Genomic DNA, 17,264 nt, shown 5'->3' on the forward strand with positions numbered 1-17,264 from the left:
TGGGCGGTGAAGAATGTGAAGAGTATTGCTACGTGGAATTCTGGCAGGACGGGTGCTTCGTCGGTGACGATCACTGTTGTACTTTTCTTAGCAGTGACACAGTGATGCACAACAAGGGAATGAAGAGTTCCCAACACTCGAGATGGCTCGATATGATATTTGAGAGGCTGAACAACGAGGAGGGAGAACACGTCGCCCGCGATGTCCTAGGCTTCCTTGGTGGTGGGCAGGCTGTCGATCTTAAGGAAGCAGTTGACGAGGAGGTTGGGGTGGCGCTGGAAGTAGCAATTGCCCGTCTTCTCACGCTGATGATGGTGTATTTGATATCCAGGGCGAAGAGTTCTTGGATGAGCTGCTCTACCTTTTTTATGATGCTATTGTTGAATCCGCCATAGAGGTGGCGATCGCTGGAAGTCGTTTGGGCAAGCAGATTTGTTCAGCTGAATGTGTAGCCTGGAGGAGCAAATCTATTGTGAGTAGTGCTGGTGATCTATTAGTTCTTGAAGTCAGTCACCATGAACTGCACCTCTCTGTCAAGTAGTTAGGAAGAGGGAAAACAAGCATATCACTGAAGTCATGGAAGAGGTTACCGACATATCCGCTAGTGATGGCCTAGCATCGTGGTTGATGGTGCATGGAGCCTCACTGCCTGTTTCGACCGCGAGTTCTCTGACACCTTTGAAGCAAAGCCTCGTCCCCCTTGCGAGGATAAGGATGAATCTACTACAGTTCTTTCTGCTCAGTTTTCGATGCTCGCACATGTATAATAGATGAGGCATCTAGGGACTCACCTCAAGAAAATAGAGTCTATTTCTACTAGAGGTGCCTATAAATCTTGATACTTCCATTTTTTTATAATACTTGCATGGACCACCAACCCGATGAGCTACATTGTGCAATGGCCTACCCACCTTGAGTGAAGGAGTCAACATTCGACCTCTCTACTTCAGGTACTCTTTCCTTTATATCTTGATAGATTTACTCTTATATAAGTCAGGTTTTCCCTACTTACTTCCTTGGTATATTTTTTATTTTACTTTTTTTGTCATAGTGTATTTTTTCTTGTGGGGTCAATTTTTTTTTTATTCACGGACCTAACACATTGAGCCTCATGCCTCCCACAATAGTGAGTTTCTTAATATGTGAGTCGGTTTTGCTGACTCACATGTCTTAAGCACATTTTATCTTATGTCTTCCATTGTGATGGGTTTCTTTTTACGTGGGTTGGGTGTTTTCGACTCGTATGGGAGTCACATTTTACCTTGCACCTCCGATTGTTATGATTTTTTTATTACTTGCTCGATTTTTTTTTTATTCATGAGCCTTGGATATATTCAACCTTGTGCCTCATGCTATGGTGGGTTTCTTCTTATGTGGCTCGAGTTTTCTCGAGTTATATGCATCAGATACATCTTGCCTTGTGTCTCATGCTATAGCATGTTTTTTCTTATGTGGGTTAGGTTTTCTCTAATTCATGGGCCCTTGGTACATTCAGCCTTATGCCTCCCACTATAATGGGTTTCTTTTTATTTGGGTTGGGTTTTTCGGACTCATATACCTTTGACACATTTTGCTTTGTGCCTTTGACCATGATGAGTTTTTTCTTATGTGGGTTAGGTTTTTTTGACTCATGCATCTCGGACACATTTTACTTTATACCTCCCATCATGGTGGGTTTTTTCTTACGCAGATTAGGTTTTCTTGGCTTATGCACTTTGGGCATATTTTGCTTTGTACCTCCCTCTATAGTGGGTTTCTTCTTACGCTGGTCAGATTTTTTTAACTCATGCATCTCAGACATATTTTATCTTATGCCTCCCGTTATAATGGGTTTCTTCTTATGTGAGTCAAGTATTCTCGACTCATGCGCCTTAAACGTATTTTGCCTGATACCTCTCGCCTAGCGGGTTTCTTCTTCCAACCTCAACTCAGTAGGTCGAGGTCTCATTTTAGATGTAGAGACCTGATCAAGTTGGTATAGTCTTTTTAAGTAATGAAATTTTCTTTCTACCTTAAAAATATTCTCTTTTTTTTTTACAACTAGCACCAAAGATATGATAGATAAAAGCTTGATGCTTTAGGTATAGTCACCTCGACCTAACCTCAAGTGATGCCTTAAGGGTATAACTTCTTAAAGTTTATAATGCGTCATGCTCTCATCAGCACCATCCTTTCTATTGAGGCAATAGTTTCCATCTCGAATGACCTCAATGACTAAATATGACCCTTCTTGGCTTAGTGTTAGCTTATCTCGGGATCTAGTTGGGATCTAGTTAGGTCACAAAGTTTAGTTTTTCGAAACACTAAGTCCCCCAGTTCATCTTCTCAAGGGTGAACACTTTGGTTGTAAAGCTTGGCTATCATTTGCTTATATTTTTATGCATTTAGATGTGTTTCTGCTTTAATCTCACTAATTAGGTTGAGTTTCACTCGAAGTCCTTTGGAGATTTTCTCATCAAAATTTTCAACTACATGTTTCAGAAATATTATCTTGGGTGGCAGGGTTGCCTTAATGCTAAAGGCTAAGCTGAACGACGATTCATCCGACTCGATCTTAAGTGTCATTTGGGAGGCCCAATCTCATCCACCCAAGTATCTTTTGCTCTAATAACTTGCTTCTTTAACCCTTCAAGTATGGCTTAGTTGGTGACCTCAATGAGACCATTGGTCTTAGGATAATTTATCGAGTTAAACTTTAGTTGAACTCTATAGGATTGATAGAACTTATTGAAATTCACTTTATTTAATTGGGTTCCATTGCTGATGATGATGACTCTCGGAATTCCCAAGTGGGTGATGACATTCTTTCATATGAATTCGTCAACCTGCTTCTTTGTGATTAATGTCAATGGCTCAGCCTTCACGCACTTCATAAAATAGTCAACTCCAATGATAAAAAACATTCGTTAGCTCGAGGTTAGTGGAAAGGGTCTTAGGATGTCCATACCCCACTGACGAAGGGGCATCTGTAATCGATCAGACTCAAATAGACTATCGGTTGATTTGTCTTCATGTAAATCTTTGGCATATATTGTATTTTTTGGGCATAAGCTCTCTCATCCTTATGCAGTATTGGATAATAGAACCCTCGCTAAAGTATGAGGGTTTGTCTACCATTACCCTCATGCACCTCGACCAGTACCTTCTCGACTTTTTATAGTATTAGGTGTCTAAGAAATGATTGATTAAAAGATATGTGATACAAATGATTATTAATTATATAATACTATGCTTGATGATGCTTGACTCTCTAGGCCAATGCGGGGTTCGTCGGAGTGCTATCATTTTTGTAATGTAGGATCTCATTCATTCAACTCAGCTCTTCCCCAACTATAGTCATGTTGTGCTTGTTTATGGTTGGGGCTATCAACATCCTTACTAGTAGCCAACCATCCTTCGTAGGCCGAGTTGATGCTAATCTAGTAAGCGCACCAGCCTAGGTGTTTTCTTCATGAGAAACCTGCAACATATTAAGTTGGGAAAAGCTATGGGTTAATTTTTACACCTCAATAAGGTATTTTGTCATGGTTGTATCTAAAGCCTCGTAGTTCCCCTTCACTTAGTTCGCGGTTAGTTATAAGTTACTGAACACCATAAGTCCTAGACTTGAAACTCTCGGGCGAGCTAAAGTTCCGAGAGAAGTGTCTCATACTCAGCTTCATTTTTGAAGATTTTAAATATAAATCAGTGAGCTTGCTTGTACACTTGTTTGTTCAAGCTTTTAGGATGAGTCTGATACCACCCCATTCAAGGTCAAGGAACTATCCATGAATAGCGTCCATGTAAATGGGATGTGCTTGTCAACCTCGAGCCAAGGAGGAGTTAGTTTTGAGATAAAGTTTGTTAGTGTTTGAGCCTTTATGGTAGTTCTTGGAATATATCGGATGTCAAACTCACCCATCTCTACTAATCACCTTAGTAGCTGACCTGAGACATTGAATCGATAGAGAACTTGTTTGAGTGGTTGGCGGTGACCACCTATACAACATGCACTTAAAAATAGGGGCGGACCTTCCTGGTCATCAAGACTAGCGTAAGTGCGAGCCTCTCGATAAGGGTGGTATCGTTCCTTGAGTTCGCTCAAAATATGATTGACATAGTAGATGTGCTTTTGAACTCCGGCATCAGCCCATACAAATATCGAGCTTATAGTTAGGTCGGTGGCAACGAGATAGAGGCTTAGAGTTCTGCTTAAGATAGAGAAAGTAAGCTACAACAACTGGATGAGGAGGTCCATCAACTTTTCAAATACCTTCTAGAACTCCTTAGTCCACAGGAAAACATTCATTTTCTTTAGTGCTAGAAAGAAGGGTAGACATATATCGTCATATTCGGATAAGAATCAGTTAAGCACTGTAATGTGACCGATTAGCTATTATACTTTTCTTACTAACTAATATGGGTGCATCTCTAATATGGCTTGTACCTTCTCATGGTTTGCGTCTATTCTCCTTCGATGCATAATGAACCCAAGAAATTTTTCTGAGTTGATTTTGAAGATGCACTTGGTTGGATTGAGGTGCACATTGATCTTTTTCAGAACTTAAAATATCTTAGCCAAATCCACCATATGTGCATTGACCATCCTGCTTTTCACTATCATGTCATCCACATAAGCTTCAATATTTCTCCCGATCTGATGCTTAAACATCTTGTTCACCATCCTTTGATATGATGCTCTTGCATTTTTTAACCTAAAGGGCATGATTTTGTAGCAATATATATCTTGATTCATGATAAAAGATGTATGTTCTCGATCCTCTAGTGCTATTTTGATTTGGTTATACCCTGAGAATGCATCTATGAAGATGAGGAGCTAATGACCCGAGGTAGCATCGATCAACAAATCAATCCGAGGAATGAGATAGTTATCATTCGGGCATGTTTTGTTTAGATCGATATAGTCAATACACATCCTCCAATTTTTATTAGATTTTTTAATAAGTATAAGGTTGGTGAGCCATTAAGGGTATTATATCTTAGTAATAAATCTTGTTCTTAATAACTTGTCTATCTCATCATTAATTGCTTGCTTACAGTTAGGAGCAAACTTGCAAAGTCTTTATTTCATTGGTCATGCATTGGAAGAAATATCTAGATGATATTGAGCTATGTTAGAGTTGACTCTTAACATGTCTCTCAATGACCATGCAAACACCTCGACGTTCTCCCAAAGGAAATTGATAAGTTACATTGGTCTTTCTTTATGAAGTGCTTCAATTAGAATCTTTACTGGGTCAAGATATGGAACGGACTTACTGAAGTCTTATGAGTCCATAGGTGGCACTTTGGGTTGAGTTCTCTCTACCATCATGGAGCACTAGTGTGACACCCTTGGGTTGCTTTTTAACTCTCTAATGTCAATCGAAACTTCTATTATGATCATCAGTTCATAGATTCATCAATTAATTTCATCATCAAAATTCAAGATTGAAGAACTTGATCATCATATGATAGGTTGACACCACTGCCCTCAGTCTGTTTAATGTGAGTCGATCTTTGATCACATTGTATACTGAGAAAATATTTGTCATCATGAACTTATCCAGTATTATTTTGGAGCAAAGCTTATCTCCAAATGTGACATATAGGTTCATAATCTCAAGAGGTGAGATAGAGTTGCTAGTAAACCCCTTTAGTGAAGAAGTCATAAGGGTAAGGTCGTTAGTTGATAACTCGAGTTTTTAGAAAACATCAAAGTAGAGAATATTAATAAAGCTACCTACGTTAATTATGACCCTCTTCACTTGAGCGTTGATTATCCTTACTGAAACTACTAAGGCATTATCATGATTTGGGTTAAGGTACTCCATCTCTTTCTCATTGAAAGTTATTTCTGAGTCATCCTTCACCCACAAGCATAAGCCTTACGACCCGAGGAGCTATCCTCACGCCCCGAGGTAGTTCCATCGATGATGACATTAATCTGCCTCCCTATCAGCACTTGAGGTAGGGGTGAGGGTTTTCAGTGCTTTCGAATAAATCGCTCAAGGTGCCCTCACTGTATGAGCTTTTCAATTTGCTCTTTTAAGTTACAATAATCTTTCATGTCGTGACCATAATTCTAATGGAATTAATAATACTTAGACTTATCTCTTTTTGTCAATAGGGTCTTCATAGGGTGAGGGTCTTTTAAGAGTTTTTTTCTTTTATTTATAGAAAAACTTTAATTCTAGTTATATTCAAGGGGGTCAGCTCAGACTTTGGACGAGGTGACTCAATTCATTAATTTCTTCTCCACCATGATGACCTCAAAGTCGAGGCTAATTATGGCCACTCATATTTCGACCTTTTGCACGATTCCTCATGCTTGTGCGAGACCATTGTCTCGACAATAATATATTAATGGACCTTTTAAAATACCTTAGGCACAATCGTCGGTGGTCTCACTATCAACGATAAAAAAAAGGCGAGAGAGCTAGAGCCTCCATCATGAAGGTTTATATTATGAGTGATGAATGAGCATCTACAATGCCTCAAATCTTGCTCGTGAACCAAGCGACAAAATTTTCGAGCATTTTTTTCCTCCCCATGCTTGAGTCCAAGGAGTGTTGCCACTAAAGGTCATGGGCGCACATTCCTCCTCTTTAGTGGTGATCCACAAGGTAGGGGCTATAAAGACACTCATTAAATCACTGTCTAAATCTCTTCCTAGTGTGCACCATGCAATCAAGAAAGGGCTGCCCCTTCTTACAGTCCACACGCCTCAAATAGTGGCTATAGTATGAGAAGAAGAGAGAGAGAGAGGAGATTAGGAGGTGACAATAAAAAAGAACCTAGCCTATAGCTCTTTGGTTCTCTCCTATTTATAGAGGCCCCATATCAACTTACCCTAACAGATCCTTTCATATTTGGTACTGAATCTCCATCCAACTATCTATACCTTTTAGATTAGTGGATCTCTACTAACAAACTCTCATTGGCTCTTATTGGATCTTATCTATAGGATCCAATAATTCAGGGACTTATTGGATATCTAATAAGATATGGGCTCCAACAGATATCTTATATTTGAACCTCTATTCGTCGCAACACCTACCATATGTGTGTGACCCTCTAGGCTCAATATCAAACTGGCCATGAGTCATACATGTCAGAATTCCTTCTGGTTCAATGAATTATTATCTCTATAATAATTCACTCAACTTATCGATTACGGACGTACTAAGCCACTACATCGTAGTCCCCAAATGATATAGGGAAATCCAATTTATTGGATTTGTTTGTCCATACTTATCATGTATCTATAGTTTCTCAACCATATAATACCCCAGAGACCATATACCGGGCATGATGCTATTAGGCACGTACAGTTTCTACTTGAGTCTCGCTCTAATCGGATTCTCCCGGAGAAAAATTTTTCTCTCAATTCGAATGATCCTAACTAGGGATTTGATTAAGCAAGAACACATAAGATATTCTTTTCATAACATGGAGAGCAGATAATCCTCTATTGACACTCAATAGCTCTCGTAAAGTTAGCTACTACTCCCGATGACCGGTTGTGCTATATTTGGAACTTCCAAACCTATAAGTCTTGTATCAAAGAGTGGAGTATTCATACATTACATCCTTGGTGTCTCAAGTCTAAGGTTGAAATACATCATTGGGACTACAGAATCAGTATCTAAAAATAAGGTATCATCAACAATCAAGTATTTCGTGAGCAAATCAATCGGTGAACTCATTCTCCAATAAGCACATGCACTATATCCCTAGTTTCTCTAGACGAGTAGCTTTGAGTCCAACTGCCTCCATCATATAGATAGGTGTATATAGTACTCCAATTTGTCTGGTTATCTCGATGTCCCTCTCGAGTAACCAATGACGGAGATTATTTAGGGTTTGTGTTTAAAGACGAATCAATCTCATTATCATGATCTCATCACGATCCGATTCTCATTAGACAGATCCATGGACATTACTATATATATGTATATATATGTATATATATATATATATATGTATATATGTATGTATATATATACATATATATGTATATATATATATATATGTACATATACATATATATGTACATATACATATATATGTACATGTACATGTATATGTACATATACATGTACATATGTATATATACATACATATATATATATATATATATATATATATATATATATATATATATATATATACATATATATATATATATACATACATACATATATGTATATATATGTATATACATATATATATATATATATGTATATCCATATATATATGTATATACATATATATATTTATATATATATATATACATATGTATATACATATATATATGTATATATATATATGCATATATATATATATATATATATATATATATATATATATATATGCATATATATATATATATATATATATATATATATATATATACATATGTGTATATATATATATATATATATATATATATATATATATGTATATATATATATATATATATATATATATATATATGCATATATATATATATATATATATATATATATATATATGCATGTATATATATATATATATATGTATATATATATATATATATATATGTATATGTATATATATACATATATAAATATATACATATATAAATATATATATATATATGTATATATATATATATATACACATATGTATATATATATATATATATATATATATATATATATATATATACACATATATATATATATATATATATATATATATATATATATATATATATATATATATATATATATATATATATATATATATATATATATATACACATATGTATATATATATATGTAGACATATATACATATATATATATATATATATACATATGGGATGTTGGTACCATGTTGAGTTGGGGAACATCGGTGGGTGTCGGTATTGGTAGCGGTTGGGCTAGGGATCACGATTGAGCTAGGTTGTTTAAGGTGCTTCCGAGGTGAAAACCTCGAGTTTCTAAGGTGCCACATGTATAAAAACTCAAGTTGGAAGGAGTTTCTTGATCTAGTCCCTTTGATGTTCAAGTTAATAATCTGAGATAGATGAGTGTTAATACGAAAGGTTAAAAAGTAATCTCCCATCATTTTATTAAAGATAAACATTTATGCCTTATAGTAAAATGATAAAATATTTTATAAAATATTCTATAGGGAGATAGCTTTTAATCTGTCTCTAACAATCTCCCTTTCATTTTATCCATATGGATGATGAGACGGGTAACTTATAATTTCCTATCTTACGTGGATTGATAAATGGAGGGTGACCTATTGAAAGTTATGTGTCGCTTGCAACCTTAGCTCCCGTCTCTTTGGATCGGCCATGTTGTAACATGGAGGACATGAGCACACTACTATCGATTGCAGAGACAGGCAGATGGCGTTCCCACCACACAGGCCGTGTATCTGGCAGAGCTTGGGAAGAGCTTCCCATGTCACTGATCACAATCCCGTCAAAACTATTTAGGCAGTACAACCTCAGATTTTCCATCATAGTCCCAAGGTTAATCTTCTTAGAATCCCACCACCCATATCGGAGGCTCTCAAAACCAATCTGTCGCTTGCAGTGAATTCCCCCCTTCGCATCCAAGACGCCAAACATGCTGCTTTTGAAGCTCGTTCTACCGTTTGCCCACACGTTGTTATCAGGAATAGGCCAGTATATGCTGGAGATCTCGGGGCCATTATACATCTGCTTCAGCACGTTATCATTGTCGAAGTAAAGGTTGTAGTAGCCTGAAGCCACTGATCCTCTAGCAGCAGCAGACACCAAGCTGGTGGTCTCGGTGATCGGTTGCGCTGGAAGAAGAGTGTCGGTAGGAGAGTCGAAGCTCCGCCAGAGAACGTGCCCTCGGTCCTCCTTCACGGCGAGGTTCCCCGAGTTCAGAAGCTCTGCGCGATCGGCTGGAGTCGAGCTGGTGTTGGTGCTCCACGCGACCGCGTCGTCGGTGTCCGTCACCACCAGGCTTCCATCCTTCCGCAGGGTGAGTGTCGAGACACGGCCATCGACGGGGCGGTCTCGGTTCGCGATCCAAACTGTGGTCTTTGCCGACGAGCCGGAGAAGCAGATGGAGAAGGCGAAGGCGTTGGAGCCGACCTCGTAGAAGCCGCATGTGAAAGCCTCGTCTGCCTCCACCGAAAGAGAAGAACCTCTCGATAGAAAGCTGCGGGAGGCTAGCGATGGCGAGGGAAGGGTCCAAGAAATGAGGGCGAGAACGAAGAGAATCATGGCTTTCTCTGAAGAACAAATCAAATCATACGGTAGCAGAGCTGCTTGACGAATTGCACGCAAGTAATGTCTTCGCGTTGTCCTTTGGCCAACCCTACATCAACTGCTCTGAAAAGATTAGCTTTTGCAATCGACTTGCGAATTGTCCCAATCTTTCCATACCGCATGCAGTATTATGAGCAGCCATTCCTGCAATTTACTGGACCAACGTTTAATAGACACTAGAATTGGGTAGGGGCCGCGCGTACGCGTACCCCCTCTGCCACAAATTATGACGTCCACTCTCCCACTTGGGGAGATGGTAAGCCAGTGCACCTCCCAAGTGCAATGGAGGCCACTGGCCTAGGCCATGAGCCTTTTTGATCGCCCATCGACCCCGTCCAGGTAAGTATGTTTCGAAGGTAGCGAGGATCGCCTTTTAAGCACCTCCACCTGCATTTCCTGTTCCAAACCTACCGATGTGGGACTAAAATGCTACATATCCTCAATAGCTCCAAACGTAAGCATTATTAATAACGGTGTTTGCTTAACCCAAATGAACTCGTAGAACACATCTAAAACGTGAGTCGAATGGTGGTGACATGACAGAAAAGATATTTGTATAAACTGTATCAGCTGATACTTGTTTTCATTGGCCTGTGACCTTCTTCTCCTTCCGCGGAAGTGGGAAGAACGTGCATCTCGATCTTGTTTTCTTCCTGTTTGGATTCCCAGTAATTGCTGCTCGGTGTCAAGTCAGCATTGTTTCAGTCTTTGATTATGCGTTTAACCTCCTCTTCTTTCTGTTCTCCTCGTATCTCTTATGCTGGAAGGAGAACTCCAAGAGGAAAATAGACTGACAGACGTTTGTGCATGCCGGTTGGTAGGTCAGCAGCACACGCAAGATTGTGATCATACCGTGTTGGCTCACCTAAAAAAGGTGCCATGTCCACTGCCCTCCTTGCAATCCCAAATGCCAAATGCCACCAGCACCCACATCTCACCGGTCCCCGGAGAATTTGAGAGTCCTTCCCTGAGCTGAAGGACTTTGTGAAGTAATGCTTGGCATATATAATAAAGGAACATCAATGTAGAGCTGCTGCATTGTTTATAGATGTTCTTATATTTAGTCTACAGCAGCAATGCTGATCTTAGGACTTGGACGACTCTCTTAAACACTAATGATAACAGAGAGAACACAGAAAGAAGATACTTCCAATAACCGCAAGCATTATGCAATCCAATGTAAATTGTGTTTATTATCATCACCTTAGAAGTTGTGTGAATTCCAGTATAAAAAAAAAAAAGTAACAAAATCAAGATTAAAAGAGATGAGAACGAAAATGGCTTCCCATCTGAACCATACAACATTACTTGCAGACAGCACAAACTCCGTTGGGCCTTGGAGTAGCCCATTCAACACGAAGGATAAGGTTGTCGTAGCCATAGCCATTAAGCTTGTTGATAGCTCTCTCGGCATCTTCCCTGTTGAAGAAGTTGACGAAACCAAAGCCTCGACTGACTCCAGTCTTCTGATCCATAGCGACATAGATACGAGCAATGGGGCCAAAAGCATCGACAAGCTCCAACAGGTCAGGCTCTCGAGTGTCCTCTGATAGGTTGGTGATGCGGACAGAGTTCTCGCCGTTGCGGTGCTTCGTCTCAGTCCCACTCCTCACTGCACCTGCTCTCATACTAGGTGGCACATAGGTACTCTTTCCGGTGCCGGGTTGTGAAGCTGCAGTTTCGGCACCTGGGGGGTTGTCGATTAAGCTCTCTGTTGGTCGAGTGAGATCCTTGTAAGGACACTTCGCTGTCCAGTGATCACCCTTCTTACCACAAGTCCGGCAGACCATGAGGACAGCGCCTGCTTTGCTCACAGCAGCTAATGGATCCTCAGCCACCTTTGGCTCCTCTGCTTTGCTGCCTATTAAACATTTGGGACTGGTGGATATTAAGCGATAGCAAGATATAACGAGAAGGAAAACAGGAATGAGAAATTAGATTCAAAAGAAACTTTGATTGTTTGCCTATCAAATAATATGTGTCCATATATATAATACAAAATCAAGTTAACTCTTCTTTTACTAAGGCACAATAAATAAATTTTACTACATTTATTTAATAAGAACTTTTTTTTCCTGAAGTTATCAATTCAGTATCATTTGTTTATGATGATCTCGCAGAGGATGCAGCTCATGAACTTAAATAAGCATAACACCAAAGATAAAGATATATGCTGCTTTGAGAGTCTACAGCATCAACCTCAAATAACAGAAAACTACTGGGATGCAAACATCACCAAGTGACCTATTTTATTCGGGAAAAGGAAAAAGTAAAGAACATTAGTATGATATATGAATGACATTCCCTTTCGATAACAGAGATGGAGATCATATGATACTGAGACACCCTCACACCTTAACATGCATTACCTTGTCGCCTCCAGTAACAAGCCCTACTTGAATTATGAAGAACAAATATACTTTCGATCATCATACATCCCAAAAAATACTCTTCTCCCTGCCTGAGAAAACAACCAATTTGTGCAATCCACTACAAGTGTACACCTCGATTGTGCATGTACTTGCCAAAGATATGCAGCAAAGTTGTGTTATATTTAGTATCAATGAGCTCTCTCATGGCACTGAAAGATAAGGTAACGTTAATAGAATTATCTAAACCATAAATTGCAGCAAGTCAGATCACAGAGAACTGCAGGGCTCTGGTTTCATTGAGACCTTTGCTGAAATATGAATAACTTAAAGAGTATCATGTGTACTTCTCATAATCATAAGAATAACAAACTTCCTTGACACAAGTTATCCCATGTTGTGCTCAATCATTAGAATTTCAAAGGCGCTTCAATAAAATCAACAAGACTACTAATAAAGTGCATTCACCATTCCAAACGTAGCCAACTCTTCAAGCATAATCTATCCCATCTTTATCTTTAATCAGTAAAGGGCAAAGTCCCATAATCAAAGTCAACAGGACTAGTAACAACAACACCAACTTCTCAAAGATAATTTCCTGTCTTGACATTAATACAACAATAATAACAACAAAACCGTAAGTCACAACAACTTGGGACCAGCTACAAGGATCTTTTGCTACCATTGAGATATGTAAAAACTCATATATTTAGTTAAGTTCAGAGTATTTACATCTTTATTTATAGTTTCTATTAAGGTCCTTTTAAGTTTTCCTCTACCTTTTCTCATATCATTAACATTAATTATTTCATTTTTTTTAACTATCGTATCCGGAAATCTCCTCAGGACATGCTCATACCATCTTAAATGATTTTCTCTCATTTTATTCCCTACCGAAGAGATACCTTGTTCATGAATAAAAATATTCATAACAACATTCTCATCTCGACAACACAAACTTTTTGTATATGTTTTTTCTTAACTGCCCAACACTCAAATCTATAAAGTATTGTTGGTCTCACAACTATCTTATATTTTCTTTTTTAATCTCAAAGGTATTCAATAATCATACAAGACTTTTGATGCCACTCGTCATTTTTAACTATCCTGTTTTTTTTTAATAATATCTTCATTGATCTCTTCATCTTATTGAATAATTAATCCAGGATACCTAAAGCTTTTCCTTAAATAGACTTCTTGTCCATCCAATTTAAATATATTCTCTTGTCCATTTCTAAAATCACTAAAATTATTTTTTATATATTCAGTTTTAATCTTACTTAATATGAAACATTTAGAATTCAAGGTTTGCCTCTATAGCTCAAGTTTTTAATTAATTTCACTTAAGTTCTCATCAACTAAGATAATATCATAAGCAAATAATATATACCAGGGAGGAGAGATCTATCATGTAAACGACTAATAAGTTCATTTATTATTTATGTGAAAAGATAGGGAATTAATGTGGATCCTTGATGTAATCATATGCTAATAGGAAACTTATTAGACACATTCTCTCTAGTTCTAATACTAGTAGCTACATTATTATATATATCTTTAATAACATCAATATAATTTGTCTTGACATTAATAAAAGGTGATTTAAACATGTATTCTAGAATAAATCAAAGTTAACAAGATTAGTAATGTCTTCTCGTAATCATAATGTTCACCGACTTTCTCAAGATAATTTGTCCAGTAATTGTGCTCAGTAATCATCTTCCATAACATTAATATAAAGTAATTTAAACATGTACTCTATAATACATGAAGACAAAAACATAAAACTTTCTAGTTATTCAATCGAGTTTTGTAGTGAGACCATCACTCCAAAATTGAATCTAGTTTAGTTAGATTTCTTTAGGGTCGTGCCGAGTTACACTTTTAGATATTCTTGTCCAAGCACACTATATCTAGAGGTTCTTAGGCTTTAGAGGGACTCTCAATTTGATAAGATTTATTAGAATTTAATTTTTTTTCCTTTTTAGTTATCTTAGAAGTTATGTAAACTTCATTATAGATAAGTGTTTTATGCATAAAGTGTTAATTTTAAGTCAATAAAAATATTTGAGTTATCTTTGAGGCTGTGTGGTTTTGGTTATTTCTCTTATCCATCTCGATTATAACCTCTATCTTCCCAATCAAATTTCTTTATGCCGTCTCTCTCTCTTATAGCTGGATGGTAGTTGTAGCCTATCTACTTTATGATAATTGTATTGCTTCGAAGCCCGTCTTCCCTACCAAAGTCTTCTGCCTCCTTCATCCCATTATTCTATACAATAATTCTTTCTGCCATGCTTGCATCAATTTGGTACCAGAGTCGTGCATACATCAATTTGGTATCAAATGGTGCATGCACCAGTTTGGCATCAAAGTTGTGCATGCAATAGTCTGGCATCAAAGATGTACATGCATCAATTTAGTTTGGCATCAAGGTCATGCATGCATCAATTTAGTTCGGCATCAAAGTCATGCATGCATCATCACAGTCGGTAGCCACCATGTTCTACCATGATGGCCAATCCTACACTATCAACTAACATCAATCAAGCAACTAAAGTGATTCTTCATCCAATCTGGAGTGTACATGAATCATTGCGTTTCAGTGTCCATCAGGATTGGTTTGTTGACCTCGTTGAAAAGCACTCAAATCATAGTCTCCAATTTATGAGACTTAGTGAGATAGAACTCGCAACAACAAATCGATCTTGAGATGGGATTTGCACAATGGCAGCTATGGCACTCATCTTCACGCACACAAAAAATATACCTCTCAATGACCCAAATGTGTTTTCTCTTCCAACTCACTATTCCTACTAACCATTTTCTAGGTAGATAACTTATTTCTCCTCATTTACCTTCCATATTGATATCATATCAAATGTTCCCCCACTCAGAGCCGAAAAGATATGGATTTCCACCACGGATCCAGGAAATAGCAAACTCCCTTTGCAGCACAGATATATTCCAACGAAAAAACATATATGGTAGATTGACTCACCACTGATCTTCTTCTCTTCTTCGGTAAGAAAAATTAGGGCAAACAAAACCGATCTGACTCGAAGTGATCGGTTCAAATTAATTAAATCAAAACCCTAAAACGAGGAGTCCCATAGCGATTATAGAGAAGAGAAGAAGGAAGTAAAGGATCGAACCAGCGACTCGGGGGCGCTCGAGGAGGATCTCCTCGGTGGAGACCATGGTGAAGCGAGCGCCGGCGTCCTCGTATTCGGCGTCGCCAAACTTGGGCCAGGACCGGCGCTCGATGGCGCGCTTGCTGAGTCGGGCGCCGGTGAGCTTGCGGACGCGGGTGGTGGTGGTGACGCGCACCTTGTTGCCCTCGTCGTCGAACCGGTACTCGATCACTTTCTTCGCTCCGTTCTCGTCGGGCCCTACGACCACCAGCTGCTGAGGGAGGAAGTCCAGATCCCCCGCGTCGTCCTCCAGCTCCCCCCACCGTATCTTCCCCATGCCGACCGTCACCCTCGACTCCGTGCTCACTCTCGCAACAAAGTGCGTGCACATACATCACATATACATGGATTGCCCATATGGCGTCCCGAATCGCGTTCAAGACCCAGTGTTAGAAATGTTGACTTGGTTGACCATAACTACGTCGAAGTGATGGGCCGAGCCTTTTAAATGGGCTTAACGTCGAACCCAGAGAGGCCCTTTAAAATCTTACCCGTTGTCCGTGAGTTGGGCCTTGAAGCCCACATAACTCAATATGCAATCTGGTCTCATCGGATGCAGTGATTTGAAGGCACTCCACGATAAACTCGAGTAATTGTTATTTTGGATTGAAAGATTTATGAATCCCAAAGACATCAATTTCTTCAGTGAGTAGTGATCTCAAGTTTTCTCTTTGAATATTCAAAACCTGGAGAAAATTAATTTGAACCACCATGGCTTCAATATTAACATAAATCACGAATGTGAGGTTTGGAGAGGATCAATGGATGCAATTTTACCTCTACAAATGTATTAAGCAATCGAGATCGGCTCAGGACCTCAATCATTTAAGCTTGGTGGCTGGGCTGTTGAACCCTCTCACGTTTCATCTTCAACCTGACGCTGCAATGTCAACCTTAGGTTCTGTTCTTTCCACTAAACCATGTTGTAATACGTCGATGTTTTCAGTCAGCAGAAGAAAAGACCCTTCAAAAAACAGTCATTCCATATTGTTTATGATGCACTACAAAGTGAGATCGTGGGAAGAGCAGTAGGATTGTCTTCAACGCAAAGAATTTGAGTTCAATGGAGGTCGTTCTTCACCACTTGAATAAAAATTTTGGTTGCATAGTTACAAGATCCATTAAACTAATCAGATTTATCAGCTTGGAGACTTGTCGAGGATCGTAATGAAAGATTCTTGTCGCATAATCTATATGTTGTGGACCTCCTCGTCTTCTGATTGTTTCTGCACCTGCCCCACAATCCTCATAGCGACAATGACACGGCCGAGTTACGTACGATGCAGTCAACAAAAGACACCCCAAAAAATAATGCACTCGAAAGTGATTGCTACCATTTTGATGGGTAGCTCAATGGGAGTGCAAAGTTAATTTTCGTCAAGTGATGATGTAGAGAAATAAACTGCGGGAGATGTTAAAC

At 38.5% G+C, this 17,264-nt stretch overlaps 2 protein-coding genes and 1 non-coding gene across 3 annotated transcripts; all 3 read right to left on the reverse strand.

The window, feature by feature from the left end:
- Positions 1 to 9,285: 9,285 nt before the first annotated feature.
- On the reverse strand, positions 9,286 to 10,610 carry LOC135644211 (putative receptor protein kinase ZmPK1). Its single transcript, XM_065161678.1, has one exon. It carries the CDS (start codon positions 10,234 to 10,236, stop codon positions 9,286 to 9,288), a length of 951 nt encoding a protein of 316 aa, XP_065017750.1. The 5' UTR covers positions 10,237 to 10,610.
- LOC135647793 (U1 spliceosomal RNA) lies at positions 10,469 to 10,628 on the reverse strand. The gene has a single exon (XR_010500492.1). It is a non-coding gene; the product is annotated as a U1 spliceosomal RNA (small nuclear RNA).
- An 818-nt stretch (positions 10,629 to 11,446) lies between these two features.
- LOC135644720 (uncharacterized) lies at positions 11,447 to 16,121 on the reverse strand. Its single transcript, XM_065162583.1, has 2 exons — positions 15,806 to 16,121; positions 11,447 to 12,142 (listed from the first exon to the last, which is right to left on the reverse strand). The coding sequence occupies exons 1-2, from the start codon at positions 16,119 to 16,121 to the stop codon at positions 11,586 to 11,588; spliced, it is 873 nt and encodes a 290-aa protein (XP_065018655.1). The 3' UTR covers positions 11,447 to 11,585.
- Positions 16,122 to 17,264: the final 1,143 nt, after the last annotated feature.

This window comes from Musa acuminata, chromosome BXJ3-8 (genome assembly GCF_036884655.1).
Source record: "Musa acuminata AAA Group cultivar baxijiao chromosome BXJ3-8, Cavendish_Baxijiao_AAA, whole genome shotgun sequence".
Taxonomy (NCBI): Eukaryota; Viridiplantae; Streptophyta; class Magnoliopsida; order Zingiberales; family Musaceae; genus Musa; species Musa acuminata.